This window comes from Aotus nancymaae, unplaced genomic scaffold (genome assembly GCF_030222135.1).
Source record: "Aotus nancymaae isolate 86718 unplaced genomic scaffold, 86718_ANA_hifiasm-v0.15.2.pri h1tg000002l, whole genome shotgun sequence".
Taxonomy (NCBI): domain Eukaryota; kingdom Metazoa; phylum Chordata; class Mammalia; order Primates; family Aotidae; genus Aotus; species Aotus nancymaae.
The window spans coordinates 6,288,240-6,306,902 of NW_026988413.1; the positions used below are offsets into that span (position 1 = coordinate 6,288,240).

The window sequence follows — 18,663 nt, forward strand, 5'->3', positions numbered from 1 at the left end:
GAGAAGAAAGGCATCAATTGTCCCCTCACCGCCACTCCTGCCCAGTCTCCAAGGAGACGCCGGAGAGCGCCGCGGGGTACGCGGGAGTCTGACGTCACGAGAGCTGGCGAGGGTAGGTGCCCGCACACCCCATTGCGCATGCTCCCGCCTTGGCGTCCGCGGCCTGTCTCAGTGCGCACGCGCGCGGGTGGGCGGGTTTGACTGGTCGTAGCGTCCGCGCCGTCGGTGAATGGCGTTGGTGGCGGGAAAGTTGAGTTCCTGGTGCGCCGAGCCTACGGGGCGATGTGTAGTGACTTCCACAGGGCTGAGTCTGGGACCGAGGTGAGAGCCGCCGGGTGGGGAGCGAGGGAGATGGGAACGAGGCCGCCGGTGGGCGAGGGGAATCGAGGGAACCCGGGGGGCTGGGAGACTTGGGGCGGCTTGGCCTGGCCGGACGGGGACCGGGGGACCGGGCGCTCGGCCTGGAGGCCGGCGATGCCGGCACCCTCCGCCGCCTCTCACCTGGGTCCCAGAGGTCCGCCCCTGGGCAGCCTGGAGTCCTCCTAAGTGGGAGGACCGAGCGGAGATGGAGGAAGTCTACCGTTGGAGATGGCAAGCTATGCAAGAAAAGCTAGAAAAGGGCGGGTCGCCCGTTGGAGCATTTGGAGCGTTTCTGGAATAGGTGGTGTTTGAGGAGGTTGCTTCACCTCCCTGTCGCCCACATGTGTCTGCTTAGTGCATCTGGCCCTCGCCACCCCACTGTGCGTTTCCAGCCCGAGTAGCTCCAGAGCCACACATAGCCTTTGGATGCCCCTCAAGAATTGAACCAAGTGTCCAGCGCTTACTGGGTATCAGCTACGGGTTAAGGGATAGGAGTAAGCAACAAAAGACATAAGTTGTGCTGTTGAAGAACTAGTAAGGGCGGCCGCTGTAAGAATTACAGTATATGCACAAAAGTTTATGTCCGTTAGAGTGGCAAGCGTCATGGAAGACGCAGGGGGAGATGAGTGAAGTTTCAAGGACCACTGAGGTGGTTTGGTAAGGAGAGGATGACATTCAAAGCAGAGACAGTTGGGAGTACATGGGCTCCGAATTAAGCAAGAGCATGGCTTATTTAGGGAACTGCAAGGAGTTCTGTAAGATTGGAACAAACCGAGTGAGTGAGGGGCAGCAGGTTGGGAAGTCAGCGCTGAGCAATAGGCAGGGTATGCAGGATCTTTGACGCAGATGAGAGAGAGGAAGCAATCTCAAAAGAGTCAGCAAACTATTTTGTGGAGGGCCGTGTAGTAAATATTTAGGCTTTGCAGGCCATGCCATTTCTGTCACAACCACTCAACTCTGCTGTTGTAATGGGAATGCAGTCATAGATAATAAACAAAGGCACATGGCAGTGTTCCAATAAAGCTTTGTGGTTTGGATTTGGCCTGCTGCCGTAGTTTGACGATCCCTGTTCCTAAAGAGGAGAGCCACTGTAGTATAAGAATGGCTACAGTTAAAACCATATATGTATTTAGAAATACATATAATATATACAATACATAGTGTATAATATATATTAAAACATATATATATATATTTTTTTTTTTTTGAGATGAAATCTCACTCTGTCACCCAGTCTGGAGTACAGTGGTGCTATCTCAACTCACTGCAACTTCTGCCTCCCGGGTTCAAGAGATTATCCTGTCTCACCCTCCCAAATAGCTAGGATTACAGGTACGTGCCACCTCACTTGGCTAGTATTTGTAATTTTAGTAGAGACAGGGTTTCGCCGTGTTGGCCAGGCTAGTCTCGAACTCCTGACCTCAGGTGATCCACCTGCCTCAGCCTCCCAAAATGCTGGAATTACAGGCGTGAGCCACGGCTCCCCACCAAAACCTTATATTTAAATGATTATTTGAAACCCAGGTTAAGGTCCGATGATTTTTGCAGTCAGAACAAGCCTAGCATCCAAAAAATGGGAATCTAGCACAGTCACATCACGGAGCAAAGAATTTAACATCATGTCCTTTGCCTCCCTTGTCTGTGTGGCAATCCTGAGCCTGGCTCATATTACTCTGGAGTAGAGTGGGGTGGAATGGAAAATAGGAAGCTAGGGAATTGGCGCTGCTCTATTTTCCTTGTATTAACAAAGCCAGTTAAGCCAGCCTCTTTCCCTTTAAGTGTCTTGGGGAATTATATGGCCGCTGTCAAATTTGTTTGAATGCTAGCTTCTTTGGACATTCATCTACTTTGAGGTTACTTGGAGGCATCGTGTTGAGGAATATATCTGAAGTCATAAGCTAACCCAAGAAACTGAAATAACCTACTTTAATTTTTTTTGAGACAGAGTCTTGCTCTGTTGCCCAGGCTGGAGTGCAGTGGTGTGATCTCGGCTCACTGCCACCTCCGCCTCCCGGGTTCAAGCAATTCTCCTGCCTCAGCCTCCTGAGTAGCTGGGACTACAGGTGCGCATCACCACGCCTGGCTAATTTTTGTTTGTTTGTTTGTTTGTTTGTTTGTTTAGTAGAGATGGGGTTTCACTGTGTTGGCCAGGCTGGTCTTGAATTCCTGACCTTGTGATCCACCTGCCTTGGCCTCCCAAAGTGCTGGGGATTACAGGTGTGAGCCACTGCTCCCTGCCTACTTTAAAATTTTAATTCACTAGAATTAGAACCTAATAAATTAGTTAACCTTTCTTGTGAGTAGCAGGGAAAAGACATTTCATACGGGGTCAAAGTTGTAAGAATATTTTTTTAGGTCGGGCATGGTGGCTCACTCCCATAATCCTAGCACTTTGAGAGGCCGAGGCAGGCGGATCATTTAAGGTCAGGAGTTCAAGACCAGCCTGGTCAACATGGTGAAACCCTCTGTCTACTAAAAATAAAGAAAATTAGCCAGGCATGGTAGTGGGCGCCTGTAATCCCGGCTACTTAGGAGACTGAGGGAGGAGAATCGCTTGAACCTGGGAGGCAGAGGTTTCAGTGAGCTGACATCATGCCACTGCACTCCAGCCTGAGTGACAGAGCAAGACTCCATCTCAAAAAGCAAACAAAAAATATTTTTTTTAGCAGATTCTAAGGATGAAGTTTATGATAAGCCAGGTGGAGAGTGGAAAACATATGTGATCTTGATTTTAAAAAGACAAGCATTTGACTACAGTTTAGAATAGAACAATCCATTTTTACCTTGTCTTTGCACAGTAGCAGTGGAATTTTTACTTCTAAATCTCACTGAGATTGTGAGAAACGATTCAGTGATTTGGGCAGTATTTTAGTATCATCTACCAAATGGCCTCATTTGCTTATAGTTGTTAAAAAATGGTGTACTTTGCATTTTTTCAAGAATGCTAATATGCCTTGCGTTTAAAAATAGTAAAAAATTGGAAGTGTCTGTTCAGTTTTGGTTGCTATGCACAGGATACCATGCTTTCTTTAAAAAACTAACCCCATTATATTTATTATTAAAGCAGTTGATGTACATGGCAGAAAATTCCAATAGCACTAAAGTGAAAAGTAGGAAATGTCTCCAGTCTCATTATCATTTCCCAAGAATAGCCCTGTGAATATTTGTACATTCTTCCAGGAATTTTCTAATGACATATTTTGGAGGCTTAGATTCAGAGAATGCTGGACTGGAAATTCAGAAACCTTGGTTGTGCTAGGGGCAAGCGTTGTGATTTTGGATTTCATTTAACCTTTGTCATACCTTTGTGAAATGAGGATGGTAGACCAATTTCTCCGTTCCTTTACAGTTCTACCTTAAGGAAGTGGATTCATATACTTCTTTGTATCCTTTGGACTAAACACAGTGTCTGCCTAGTAAACTTAAATTTTTACTGATAACAATGATTGGTTTTCCTTTTTTTGTTTTTTTTGAGATGGAGTTTTGCTCTTGTTGCCCAGGCTGGAGTACAATACTGCGATCTGGGCTCACCGCAACCTCCATCTCCCAGGTTCAAATGATTCTCCTGCCTCAGCCTCCTGAGTACCTGGCATGCACCACCACACCTGGCTAATTTTTGTATTTTTAGTAGAGATGGGGTTTCTCCATGTTGGTCAGGCTGGTCTTGAACTCCCGACCTCAGGTGATCCTCCAGCCTCCGCCTCCCAAAGTGCTGGGATTACAGGCATGAGCCACTGTGCTGGCCTGGTTTTCTTAAAAAGAAAAGCTACAGGGTGATCTTTTTGCTAGAGGCAAATATTACATAAGATAAATATTTAATATTTCTTTGAAAATAATAATTGGTGTTGTATAATCACAGTCTTTTAGAATAATGCTTATCACCTTTTATCTTTGCTTCCTTTTTACCCCTCCATGTTCCTTCATTACAATTATTCCATTATAATTGTCATCAAATTACTTGCCTCTTTTTTTTTTTTTTGAGACGGAGTCTCGCTCTTGTTACCCAGGCTGGAGTGCAATGGCGCGATCTCGGCTCACCGCAACCTCCGCCTCCTGGGTTCAGGCAATTCTCCTGCCTCAGCCTCCTGAGTAGCTGGGATTACAGGCACGCGCCACCGTGCCCAGCTAATTTTTTTGTATTAATAGAGACGGGGTTTCACCATGTTGACCAGGATGGTCTCGATCTCTCGACCTCGTGATCCACCCGCCTCGGCCTCCCAAAGTGCTGGGATTACAGGCTTGAGCCACCACGCCCGGCCAAATTACTTGCCTCTTAACGCTTCTAACCTATTTACCTAACCATGGTGAAACCCAACTGTCTACTTCCACTCAGCTGAATATTACTAGAGAAAATCACAACTAGGCTGATTTTAAATTTATATATTTATTTTCATTTTTTTGAGAAAGGGTCTCACTCTGTCACCCAGGCTGGATGGCAGTGGCACTATTATAGCTCCCTGCAGCCTTGATGTCCCGGCTCATGTGATTTTCCCACCTCAGCCTCCCGAGTAGCTGGGACTGCAGGGACACACTACCATACCTGGCTAATCTTTGTATTTTTTGTAGTGATGGTGTTTTGCCATGTTGCCCAAGCTGGTCTCAACTCCTGGGCTCAAGTGATCTACCTCCCTTGGCCTCCCAAAGTGCTGGGATTACAGGTGTGAGCCACTGCGCCTGGCTCCATTTTAAATGTATAATCGTCAATCTTAAAAGGGCATCCAGTCTAACTGTATTTCCCTAGTAATTCGCTTTCTCACTACAAAACATCCAACCTTCTTCCAGAATTCCAGACTCATGTTCTGTCATCTTGACAGACCATGTATATGTTTAATAGGCATCCCAGATTTAACACGATTCAGGATAAATCTTCAATTGCATCTAGATCCAAGGAAAATACACTAAAGAGTTTATATATTAGAGAAGAGTATTGTATGTATCAATGTTAAATTTATGATTGTGATTGTAATGTGATTATGCAGAAGAATACCGTTTTTCTCTTTTTTGAGTTTATTTTGGTTTTATTTTTTGTTTTTGTTTCTTTGCTAGGAATATCTTTTTGCTTGGGAGATACAAAAGTATATGAGGAGAAATTGTTCTGCAAAAGAAAAAGTTAACGCAAATTTGGCAAAATGTTAGCAATTGGTGGATCTAGGTGAAGGTATTGGGTGTTCACTGTACTATTCTTAAACTTTCTCTGTAGGTTTTTTCACCACGTTGGCCAGGATCGTCTCCATCTCTTGACCTCATGATCTGCCCTCCTCAGCTTCCCAAAGTGCTGGGATTACAGGTGTTAGCCATGGCCCCCAGCCAAATGTTTGAAATTTTTTTTTTTTTTTTTTTTTTTGATATAGAGTCTCACTCTGTCACCCAGGCTGGAATGCAGTGGCGTGATCTCAGCTTACTGCAACTTCTACCTTCCTATTTCAAGCCATTCTTCTGCCTCAGCCTCCCCGAGTAGCTGGGAGTACAGGCACCCGCCACCACGCCCAGCTAATTTGTTTTTTTTTATTTTTTGAAACAGAGTTTCATTCTTGTTGCCCAGGCTGGAGTGCAATGGCGCAATCTTGGCTCACTGCAGCTGTCTCCTCCCGGGTTCAAATGATTCTCCTGCCTCAGCCTCCCGAGTAGCTGGGATTATAGGCATGTGCCACTACACCTGGCTAATTTTGTATTTTTAGTAGAGATGGGGTTTCTCCATGTTGGTCATGCTGGTCTCGAACTCCCAACCTCAGGTGATTCGCCTGCCTCAGCCTCCCAAAGTGCTGGGATTACAGGCGTGAGCCCCGACACCTGGCCAATTTTTGTATTTTTAGTAGAGTCGGGGTTTCACCATGTTGGGCAGGCTGGTCTTGAACTCCTGACGTCGATTTGCCTGCCTCCACCTCCCAATGTGTTGAGATTACAGGTGTGAGCCACCACAACCATCCAAATTTTTCAAAATTTAAAAATGGGGCTCAAAAACTTAATGTGTCTCAAACCGAAGTCTTGAGTCATTCTACCTGGTGCATAAGCCAGACACCTTGGAGTCCTCCTTGACTTTGCTTGTTCTCCCATATCCTGTCAGTGCACTTGATTCCTAAGCAAATTCTGTCTCTTGTACGTTCAGTATACATGGTGAATTTGACCACTTTCCGCTGTCTTTACAGCAACTGTCATTCCTGCTTGTCCATCATTCCTGCTGTTGTCGCCAAGCACCTCTTATTGCAGTAACCTAAATGGTCTCTGCTTCCAGCCTTTCCACACTTACCCCAGGCTATTTTCTACAGAATATCCAGTGATTCATTTTAAACATAAGCTGACTCTACTGCTGGAAAGCTTCCCAGAGGCTCCCATATTGTTTACAGTAAAATCCAGAGTCCTTATCCTCTCCTCCATGGGTACAGGAGTTGCCCTGTAGCCCCACCCATACCCTTTGTTTCAGTCTTCTGCTCTTTTGTTCTCATCTCCTGCTCCCCCAGTCTTCTCCAGACATGTCCCTTGAATATGCCAAACATGGTTCCATGTCAGAGCCGTTTGTGCTTCCTGGACATTCTGCCTCGATTGTGCTCCCCTCAGAAATTCACATGGCTTACTTCCTCATGTGCTTCTTAGTTTCCATTCAGATATCAACAAACAGGAGAAGCCTTTCCTGCTCATCCAGTATAGAGCAACCCTCCTCCTCTCAGCCCTGACTCCTTTACCCTGTTTGTTTGTTTATTTATTTATTTGGAGACTGAGTCTCGATCTACCGCCAGGCCGATCTCGGCCTTAGCCTCCCGAGTAGCTGAGACTACAGGCATGTGCACCACCATGCCCAGATAAGTTTTGTAAGAGATCAGATTTCTCTGTGTCAGCCAGGCTGGTCTCAAACTCCTGACCTCAGGTGATCCTCCTGCCTCAGCCTCCCAAAGTGCTGGGATTAAGGCGTGAGCCACCGCGCCCGGCCTTCAGTTCTAAATTTGTTTGTTTGTTTTTTGAGAGAGTCTCGCTCTGTTCTCTTGGGTTCAAGCGATTCTCCTGCCTTAGCCTCCCGAGTAGCTGGGACACAGGCATGCATCACCACACCCAGCTTATTTTTTTATTTTTTGTTTTTATGAGATGGAGTTTCGCTCTTGTTACCCAGGCTGGAGTGCAATGGCGCGATCTCGGCTCACCGCAACCTCCGCCTCCTGGGTTCAAGCAATTCTCCTGCCTCAGCTTCCCGAGTAGCTGGGACTACAGGCGCGTGCCACCACGCCCAGCTAATTTTTGTATTTTTAGTAGAGACGGGGTTTCACCATGTTGACCAGGATGGTCTCGATCTCTTGACCTCGTGATCCACCCGCCTTGGCCTCCCAAAGTGCTGGGATTATAGGCGTGAGCCACTGTGTCCAGCCTATTTTTGTGTTTTTAGTAGGCAGGGTTTCACCATGTTGGCCAGGCTGGTCTCAATCCCCTTACCTTGTGATCCACCTGTCTCAGTCTCCCAAACTGCTGGGATTACAGGTGTGAGCCACTGCGCCCAGCCTTCAGTTCTAAGTTTCTTTTTTTTTTTTTTTTAACTTTTTTTATTTTTTGAAGATGGAGTCTCGCTCTGTCGCGCAGGCTGGAGTGCAGTGGCACGATCTCAGCTCACTGCAACCTCAGCCTCCTGGGTTTAAGCCATTCTCCTGCTTCAGCCTCCTGAGTAGCTGGGACTTCAGGCGCACGATGCCTTGCCTGGCTAATTTTTTTTTTGTATTTTGATAGAGACGAGGTTTCACCGTGTTGCCCAGGCTGGTCTCAAACTCCTGACCTCAGGTGATCCACCTGCCTTGGCCTCCCAAAGCCTGGGATTACAGGCGTGAGCCACCGTGCCCGGCCCTAAATTTCTTGAAGTTTGTTTTACAGCTCAGGATATGGTCTGTCTTGAATGTTCCATGGGCACTTGAAAAAATTGGGTGTTCTGCTGCTGTCAGGAGGAGTCTTCTTAACATGTGAATTAGAGCTTGCCATTTGAGTGTGGTGTTTGCATCTTCTGTATCGTTGCTGGGTTTCTGTCTAGTAGTTCTATCAGTTGTTGAGAGGTGGGTGTTGAAGTTCTAAAGGCAAATGGATGTATCGGTTTCTCTTTTCAGCTCTATTAATTTTGCTTCGTGTATTTTGAGGGCGCTGTTAAATTTACTCACTTAGGATTGCAGTGTCTTCCTGGTGGATTGATACTTCAATCATTTTGTAATGTGCCTCATTGTCTCTAGTAATTTTATTGCTTAGAAGTCTACTTTATCACATATTAATATGGTAATTCCTGCTTTTTCATCAAATCTATATTAATAACATACTGATTTGTTTTTCAGAATTTCCTTCTCCTAAAATAGAATGATAATTTTTTCTTGGGCCAAAAGAAAGATAAAAATAAATAAATAATAGACTAATAATTTTTGCTCCTAAGAAAGGGCAACTTCTGCACTTGTTAGATACATTCCATCCATCCCATGCCGCTGCTTCAAGGGCATCACACCTGTCGTTCTTCCCCCTTCCATCATTTTTCTCTGCCTTCTGCATAATTTCTCCCAGTCTTTTTCATCAATATCCCAACCTAAAACAATGAAAACAAAACAAACAAAAGACCTCCCTCTCCACCACACTCCCCCCGCCAGCCCCAGTTCTGTACCCTCATCACAGCCATGAGTTGTGCTCTCTGCCTCCACTTCCTTCTCTTATGGTAACCTTCCCACTGTGTTCTGGCTTCCCTCTCCACCCTGTTCACTGAAGTGCTCCCATCAAGGTTATGTGCGACCAGTTGCCAGTGCAGCACTCATTTTTGTGTCCTCATACTGGACCTCACAGTTGATCACGTGTCACCATAAAGTATTTCCTCTCCTCAGGACTCTTAAGGGCCTGATTCCTTCAAACTTAGGGCCTGAAGGAACACAGGGAAATGTGTGCTTCCTGCAAGCAAGCTGTCTGAGGAAGGGACAGACATGTCTAGTTTCTGCTCTTAAAATTACCCATAGAACAATGTCTCTCCTGGAAGAAGAGAGAAGGAAAGGATCGGAGAAGATACCAGAAGTGTTTTTCCGGCATAGTTCTTCCCATACAAAAGGGGTAATGCGTGTTTCACCATCAGAAAGCTGCAGTTTTGATTTTGTGCTTTCCTGCCTCTTGCTATGATCTGGTATATAGATTATTTTTATGCCTTAAGTGAAATTTTGAAGCACAGTCTGATAAAATTTTCTAATCTTAAGCATTCATTTAATGGAATTAATAATATGGGAAACTTCTTAAGTTTAAAATTTAGTACTACAGTCAGATGATAAACTGTCCATGAAAAAAACTTTTTAAAAAATTCAGTGCTTACAGCTGGGCGTGGTGGCTCATGCCTGTAATCCTAGCACTTTGGGAGGCCGAGGTGGGCGGACCACAAGGTCAACAGATTGAGACCATCCTGGCCAACATGGTGAAACCTCGTGTCTACTAATACAAAAATTAGCTGGGCAAGGCGCGTGCCTGTAATCCCAGCTACTCGGGAGGCTGAGGCAGGAGAGTCGCTTGAACCCAGGAGGTTGCAGTGAGCTGAGATTGCACCACTGCACTCCAGCCTGGGTGACAGAGCTAGACTGCATCTCAAAAAAAAAAAAAAAAAAATTTAGTGCTTACAAATTCTTAGAAATTGTTGCTGCTTAAATAGTCATGTATATGTAACTTTTGCTTGACTTTTTTTTTTTTCTTAAAGATGGGTTTTCACCATGATGGCCAGGCTGGTCTTGAACTCCTGACCTCAGGTGATCCACCAACTTCGGCCTCCCAAAGTACTAGGATTACAGGCGTGGGCCACCGCCCCCGGCTTTTGCTTGACTTTTTATGTATTATTCTATTTTCCCTTTCCTCTTACAGGATGATCGCTTTTTAAAAGTATTTATAAAAGCAGCAGCCCTTCAGGGAATATACTTTGAAACAATGGCATTTAACTGTATAGTATTTGAGTAATAGTTCTTTTCCATAAAATTTAGACAAATGCTTTATTGAAGAGCCACTACCATGCCCTGAAGGACAACTGAATTTTCAAAGTGGCAGAGAAGTCTGATTTCACATGTGAAGGAGAATTAGTCCTCCGATTCTAGGGAGTGTGGTGAGAAGGGCCAAGCTTTACATTGATCCCACACGTCTTCACATCACTGCTGCTCTCTGCCTCCTACTCTTTCCACCTGCTCTCTGCTTTCCCTCTGTTACCAGGTTACACATACATTTTCACTTGAAGGAAATTTCCTCTTCATATCAGTAGTACAACTATTAAGAATTGTATTCGGCCAGGCTTGGTGGCTCACGCTTGAGAGAAGAAACGGGAGTATAAAGAACCTCTAGCCGGGCATGGTGGCTCACGTCTGTAATCCCAGCAGTTTGGGATGCCAAGGCAGGCAGATCACTTGAGGTCAGGAGTTCAAGACCAGCCTGGCCAACATGGTGAAACCCCATCTCTACTAAAAATAGATAGCCAGGTGTGGTGGGCACCTGTAATCCCATCTACTCAGGAGGCTAAGGCAGGAGAGTCACTTGAACCCAGGAGGTTGCAGTGAGCTGAGATTGCACCGCTGCACTCCAGCCTGGGTGACAGAGTTAAGACTCCGTAAAATGTTTACCATTAAATGTCTGAGCATTATCCCTTTTTTAGACTACATGCTTGTTCCAGTAATGCTGCTGCTGCTAAAGACATTTGGGACACCTTGTTAGCGTTTGAGTTTCAGCTAAAGAAATGGTTGAAAGAAGTCAGATAGTCAGGTGCAGTGGCTCACACCTGTAAACCCAAGACTTTGGGAGGCTGAGGTGGGTGGACCAGCCTGGCCAACATGGTGAAACCCCATCCGTACCAAACATACACAGATTAGCTGGGCATGGTGGCATGTGCCTGTAATCCCAGCTACTTGGGAGACTGAGGCAGGAGAATTGCTTGAACTGGGACCCAGGAGTCAGAGGCTGCAGTGAGCCAAGATTGTACCACTGCACTCCAGCCTGGGCTACAGAGCGAGACTCCTGTCTTAAAAAGAAAAAAAAAAAAAAGAAGTCAGATAATTGCCCAGACAGGACCTCAGATATGGTTTTCCTCCTGTTTGTAAATTTTATTTTTCTATAGCGATGGGATATCACTATGTTGCCCAGGCTGGTCTTGAACTCTTGGCCTCAAGTACTCCTCCTGCCTCAGCCTCTCAGAGTGCTTGGATGACAGGCGTGAACCACTGCACCTGACCTGATCTTCAGTTTAATAGGTCCAAAAACTCAGTTTAGTCCTTGCACTCGTTTGATTAGTCTCAGTGATACTGAGGTTGTATAGCGTAGTAGAAAAATTCCAGGCTTTAAGAATCAGATCTTGATTAAATCCTGGCTCTGGCATTTAAAGTTTTCTCATGTGAAAAATAGAATAGTAACAAATAGGGTTAATGTAACAATTGAAGGATATAATATAAAGAATGTACTGCTGATACCACAGTAAGCTCAAATAACTGTTATTAGTAGCTATTGTTATAATAATAGAACTTAGCAGATACTGATTTACAATCCAAATGTCAAATCTATTGATTCACAATATTAGTGAAACTGTCAAATAGATTAAAATTGTTGTGTCCACTGTGTATTCTTTTCTAGTTAGGAAATTTTGCCTTGGAAAGGTTGCTTAGAGAATTAAGAGAATCAGTTTGTCATAATGGCTACTCTACCATCACCAAGCTCTGATTGCCTATGTGTTAATCTTCCCTAAGAGGATTAAACTGTCATGTCAAGCAAACTTTACTCGGGTTCCCTTTACCCTGGACACTTAAATTCTTTTTTCACTTCTGAAACTGCAGGTTAACCATACCTTGCTTCTATTGACTCTTTACTTGAATCTGGACATCATTAATTTTAATTTTCCATAATAGGCCTATGTCAGATTTTGGAGTACATCTTTTCTTATCTATGGAGGATATGTTCCAAGACCCCCAGTAGATGCTGAAACCAAAGATAGTAGTAAACCTTACATACACTATGTTTTTCCCATACAGTAACAAACACGTAGTATATACAGCATGGATATGCTGGACAAAGGGATGATTCATGTCCCAGGTGGGACAGAATGGGGTGGTGAGATATTTTATTATGCTACTCAGAATGACATGCGATTTAAAACTTGTGTATTTATTTCTAGAATTTTCTGTTTAGTAGTTATGAACTGTGGTTGGCTATAACTGAAACAGGAAGTGAAACTGCAGATAAGGGGGGACACAAGTGTATCTTCTGCTTATGTTTGGAAGTTTCTTTTTTTTTTTTTGAGATGGAATCTCGCTCTGTCACCCCGGCTAGAGTGCAGTGGCGCTATCAGGTCACTACAACCTCCCCTTCCCAGGTTCAAGCTATTCTCCTGCCTCAGCCTTCCAAGTAGCTAGGATTATAGGTGCTCACCACCATGCCTGGCTAATTTTTTGTATTTTTAGTAGATACAGGGTTTCACCATGTTGGCCAGGCTGGTCTGGAACTCCTGACCTCAGGAGATCCACCCACCTTGGCCTCCCAAAGTGCTGGGATTACAGGTATGAGCCACCGTGCCCAGCCTTTGAATGGTTAATATCACCTGAGGTCGGGAGTTCCAGACCAGCCTGACCAACATGGAGAAACTCCATCTCTACTAAAAATGCAAAATTACCTGGGTGTGGTGGCACATGCCTGTAATCGCAGCTATTCTGGAAGCTGAGGCAGGAGAACCGCTTAAATCCGGGAGGTGGAGGTTACAGTGAGCCAAGATCATGCCATTGCACTCCAGACTGGGCAACAAGAGCAAAACTCCATCTCAAAAAAAAAAAATTATCCATTACTTGTAAATTTAAATCTATTTCCTATTTCCGAGAGGTTCTTTTACCCCTCTATAATTCAGCATACTTTGCTTTGACATTGTAAAACATTGCTTTGGATATTCTCAATGGTGTACAGTTTTTATCCTTTGAAAACAAATTTGATTTTCTAAATAACAGTGGAAAGTCTGATGTAGATTGCCTAATTCATGTGGGTAACTAAGAGGAGTGATATCATCTTTGCGCAAAAGAGTTCTGTCAATAACATTGTAATACTTTCTTGAATACTGTTTTGCCAGGAATTCTCATGGGTGAGGATTTTAGAGTGTTTTGAGCAATAACAGTAAGAGTAAACAACTGGAGTGTCTTCCCAAGTTAATCTAATGAGGATGTTACTCATTCATATACGTGCCTTTTAATATATTGGATCGTCGTTCCATGTGCTCTATCTTGTCCATGAAAGTCTCTCTGTTTTTTTCTTTGAGTTATACTCCTTCAATCTTGCAGCACAGTGGTTCTTACACTTCTTAGTCTTAGGACTATATAACACATTTAAAAATTGGAGATTCCACTGGGCATGGTGGCTCATGTTTGTAATCCCAGCACTTTGGGAGGCTAAGGTGGGAGGACTGCTTGAGTCCAGGAGTTTGAGACCAGCCTGGACAACAGGGAGACCCTGTCTCTACAAAAGGTAAAAGAAATTAGCTGGGTGTGGTGGCACACACCTGTGGTCTCAGCTGCTCAGGAGTCTGATATGGGAGGATCACATGGGCCCAAGAGGTCAAGGTTGTAGTGAGCCTGGGTGACAGCAAGACCCTGTCTCAAAAATTATTGAAGAATCTAAAGAGCTTTTGTTTTTGTTATATGTGTCCATGAAACGGAGAAATTTAAAATTTTAAAATTCTTACATTCATGTACAGTGACATACACATTGAATATTTTCATAAATAATACATATTTTTATGAAAAAAAGCTTTATTTTTTTATTTTTTATTTTTTGAGACGGAGTTTCACTCGTTACCCAGGCTGGAGTGCAATGGCGCGATCTCGGCTCACCGCAACCTCTGCCTCCTGGGTTCAGGCAATTCTCCTGCCTCAGCCTCCTGAGTAGCTGGGATTACAGGCACGCGCCACCATGCCCAGCTAATTTTTTGTATTAGTAGAGACGGGGTTTCACCATGTTGACCAGGATGGTCTCGATCTCTTGACCTTGTGATCCACCCGCCTTGGCCTCCCAAAGTGCTGGGATTACAGGCTTGAGCCACCACGCCCGGCCTATTTTTTATTTTTTTAAATTATACTTTAGGTTCTGGGGTACATGTGCAGATTGTGCAGGATTGTTACGTAGGTATACACATGCCATGGCGGTTTGCTGTATCCATCCCTCGCTGTCACCTATATTAGGTATTTCTCCTAATGTTATCCTTCCCCAATCCCCCCACCCTCTGCTATCCCTACTCTGTTCCCCACAACCCCCCAACAGATCCCAGTGTATGATGTTCCCCTCCCTGTGTCCATATGTTTTCACTGTTCAACATCCACTCATGAGTGAGAACATGCGGTGTTTGGTTTTTTGTTCTTGTGTCAGTTTCCTGAGAATGATGGTTTCCAGCTTTATCCATGTCCCTGCAAAGGACATGAACTCATCCTTTTGAATGGCTGCATAGTATTCCGTGGTGTATATATGCCACATTTTCTTTATCCAGTCTATCATTGATGGGCATTTGGGTTGGTTCCAAGTCTTTGCTATTGTAAACAGTGCCACAGTGAACATATGTGTGCATGTGTCTTTATAATAGAACGATTTGTAATCCTCTGAGTATATACCCAGTAATGGGATTGCTGGGTCAAATGGTATTTCTATTTCTAGATCCTTGAGGAATCACCACACTGTCTTCCACAATGGTTGAACTAATTTACACTCCCACCAACAGTGTAAAAGTGTTCCTAAGTCTTCACATCCTCTCCAGCATCTGTTGTCTCCAGATTTAATCATTGCCATTTTAACTAGCGTGAAATGGTATCTCAGTGTGGTTTTGATTTACATTTCTTTAATGACCAGTGATGATGAGCATTTTTTCATATGTTTGTTGGCTACGTGAATGTCTTCTTTTTTTAAAAAAAATTTTATTTCTTTTAATTTTTTTTATTCTGTACATATCAAGGAAAGATGTCTTCTTTTGAAAGTGTTCATATCCTTTGCTCATTTTTTGATGGGGTTTTTTTTTCCTAGTAAATTTGTTTTAATTCTTTTTTTTTTTGCATAGCAAAATTTTACAGGCTTTATTTTTTCACAGGCATATAGATGTAACAAAAACATACAGACCAAATTACATTGTAAAAAATTAAGTGTATGCAATGCCCCAGGTGAGCCCAATGCAAAGAGCCACATAGAACAAAGAAAAAGTCTGTTACATTTACCCAACACAGATTTTCCTGCTTCCCAATATAACATAGTGACTTTAGAAATAAATTGCCAACTCCTGGTTTCTTTTTTAAAAGACAAGTAAAATACTGCCTTATACATCTTTATTTCTGGGTAATAGGGTCTTTTACAGACACTAGTTTCTGTCTCTCATTACATAAAGTTCTAATATAAATAGTGGTATTCTTTCAAATGACAGTTTGAGTCTGCTGACACAAAATGTAAGTTTTACAGCAGCAGAAAGACTGGTATCACAGACAGGAAACAGTCTTAGCAAGTGATTATTGGTTATTTAGAAGAAACATAAATAGACTGAGTTTGGTGGTTCACAGTAGTAATCATAGCACTTTAGGAGGCCAAGATGGATGGATCACCTGATGTCAGGAGTTTGAGACCAGCCTGGGCAACATGGTAAAACCCTGTCTCTACTGAAAATACAAAATTAACTGAGCATGGAGATACATGCCTGTAATCCCAGCTATGTGGGAGGCGGAGACAGGAGAATCACTTGAACTTGGAAGGTGGAGGCTGCAGTGAGCTAAGACCATGCCATTGCACTCCAGCCTGGGTGACAGGAGCAAAACTCTTGTCTCAAAAAAAAAAAAAAAAAAAAGAGGAGGAGGAGACAACAGAAACTTCTTTAATTAAGAACTAAACACAAAATTTGAGACAAGGCATATCCTAGAAACATGTTTGAGAGACTCCCAGAATCTCTAGTCAAGATAATTGTTCTCAGACAATGTCAGAAAAAAAACTACATTTTAAAGATTGTGACAGATTTTTTTTTTAATGTCCAAATGTTGATCAAAGATTACAATGTATACATAACAGGGCAATATAATTTCATCAAAAATATTATATAATTTTCAGAAAGAAACCATAAAGTACACATTAATTTTAAACACTGATATTAAATTGAATAATATTTAATGAGTGAAACAGGAACACAGACTACTATAGAAAATCAAAAAATAATAATTAAAAAAAAATCTGAGCTGGGCGTGGTGGCTCACGCCTGTAATCCCAGCACTTTGGGAGGCAGAGACGAGTGGATCACGAGGTCAAGAGATCGAGACCATCCTGGTCAACATGGTGAAACCCCGTCTCTACTAAAAATACAAAAAATTAGCTGGGCATGGTGGCGCGTGTCTCTAATCCCAGCTACTCAGGAGGCTGAGGCAGGAGAATTGCCTGAACTCAGGAGGTGGAGGTTGTGGTGAGCTGAGATCGCGCCATTGCACTCCAGCCTAGGTAACAAGAGTGAAACTCCGTCTCAAAAAAAAAAAAAAATCTGAAAGATTTTTTTAAATTGTGGAGGTAAAAATTAAAAAAATAAATAACTGGAGAATCATAAAAGTAAGAAAAATGATGTGAAAATGAAGTTCAACAAACAGAATACACACAAATTATAACAATACATACATAAGCACATTTTTAGAAATCACAAGAAGAAAGTCTTGGAAGCTGCAAGATAAACGTAATGTGTCATTTACAAACACAGTCTTATGATGTAACCAGTGAATTGTCAACATAAATTTCGTAGGCCAGAAAGAAACCGTGTGACTTATTCAAAGTCATTTAAAAAAAAAAAAAGCTATCAAGTGAGAATAATAATCATCATCAAATCTGTCCTGCCAAGTAGAAAGAAAAAACCTTCCAGGCCAGGCGTGGTGGCTCACACCTGTAATCACAGCACTTTGGGAGGCTGAGGCAGGCAAATCATGATGTCAGGAGATTGAGACAAGCCAGGCCAACATGGTGAAACCCCGTCTCTACTAAAAATACAAAAATTAGCGGAGTGTGGTAGCCTGTGCCTGTAGTTCCAGCCACTCAGGAGGCTGAGGCGGGAGAATCACTTAAACCCAAGGAGGTGGAGGTTGCAGTGAGCTGAGATTGCACCACTGCACTCCAGTCTAGTGACAGAGTGAGACTCTGTCAAAAAAAAAAAACAAAACCTGCTGAAACAACCTAATCCTGAAAAAGTATATTGGCACTGCATATGCCGTACATATAAAAGATGCTGAAAACAGTTTCTTAAACTGAAAATTAAAGGATTCAAGAAAACAGCACATAATCAGATAAAAATACATTATGTGCTGGGAAAGATAGGCATATACACAAAAATAGAACCTGTGGCATTATCGTGATAGTGCAGAAAACATTCTAAATTCTCTAAAATTTGAAAAATAAAAGCACAGAAATTATAAACATCTGTTAATAAATATACAATGTAAAACATCATTAGCAACATCAATGACAAATTTCAGGGCAGATGTAATGAGGAAAAAAATTTTTATTCACCTGAAGTTAATTTTGTACCAAATTAAAATACACTGTTGTTTCCTATAGAGGTTTTATGTAACCCCCAAGATACCCCCCCCCACACACACACACACATACACACACACACACAAATCTATATAGATACTTGAAAGTGTATTAGAAATAAGTAAAAGCATATCAATATGAAAATCTAAAGACTCAAAGATGGAGAAAAATGAGAAACAAAGTTGTAAAAATCAAATAAAATATTTAAAAACATAACAGCAAGTCTTTTTCAGAAAATTATTAAAATATATATAATTCACTTTCAAATCAAGAGGCATGCTTTAATTTCAGTAAATAAATTTATTAAAAACTTAAAAACCAACATCCAACTTTTTTCTTCTACAAAAGTCAGTTGAGATCTAGTGATTAAAAAAACACTGAAAGGGGCAAGACGGAAGTAGACATTTTATGCAAATATTAATCAAATGAGAGCAGAATAAACCAAAATAATATTATGCAAGCTACACCTTAAGTCAAAAACTGTCATATTTTATAAAATGTACTTGAAGTCAAAACTCCAAGGAGACAAAAAGGGACATTAAAACTTACACATTTAGGCCAGGGGCACTGGCTCACGCCGGTAATCCCAGAACTTTGGGAGGCTGAGGTAGGGAGATACTTGAGGTGAGGAGATCGAAACCAGCCTGGCCAACATGGTGAAACCCCGTCTCTACTAAAAACACAAAACTTAGCCAGGCAGGGTGGTAGGTACCTGTAATCGTAACTATTTGGCTGAGGCAGAAGAATTGCCTGAATCTGAGAAGCAGAGGTTGCAGTGAGCTGAGATCACACCAC

At 42.8% G+C, this 18,663-nt stretch overlaps 1 protein-coding gene across 1 annotated transcript in view; it reads left to right on the forward strand.

Annotated features, from left to right (window-relative positions):
- Positions 1-210: 210 nt before the first annotated feature.
- The window catches only part of XRCC2 (X-ray repair cross complementing 2), a 38,405-nt gene continuing 19,952 nt past the window's right edge, over positions 211-18,663 (forward strand). The window contains exon 1 of the mRNA XM_012442779.3: positions 211-321. Coding sequence (XP_012298202.1) covers positions 283-321 — 39 coding nt within the window. The 5' untranslated portion in view covers positions 211-282. The remainder of the gene's footprint in view (positions 322-18,663) is intronic.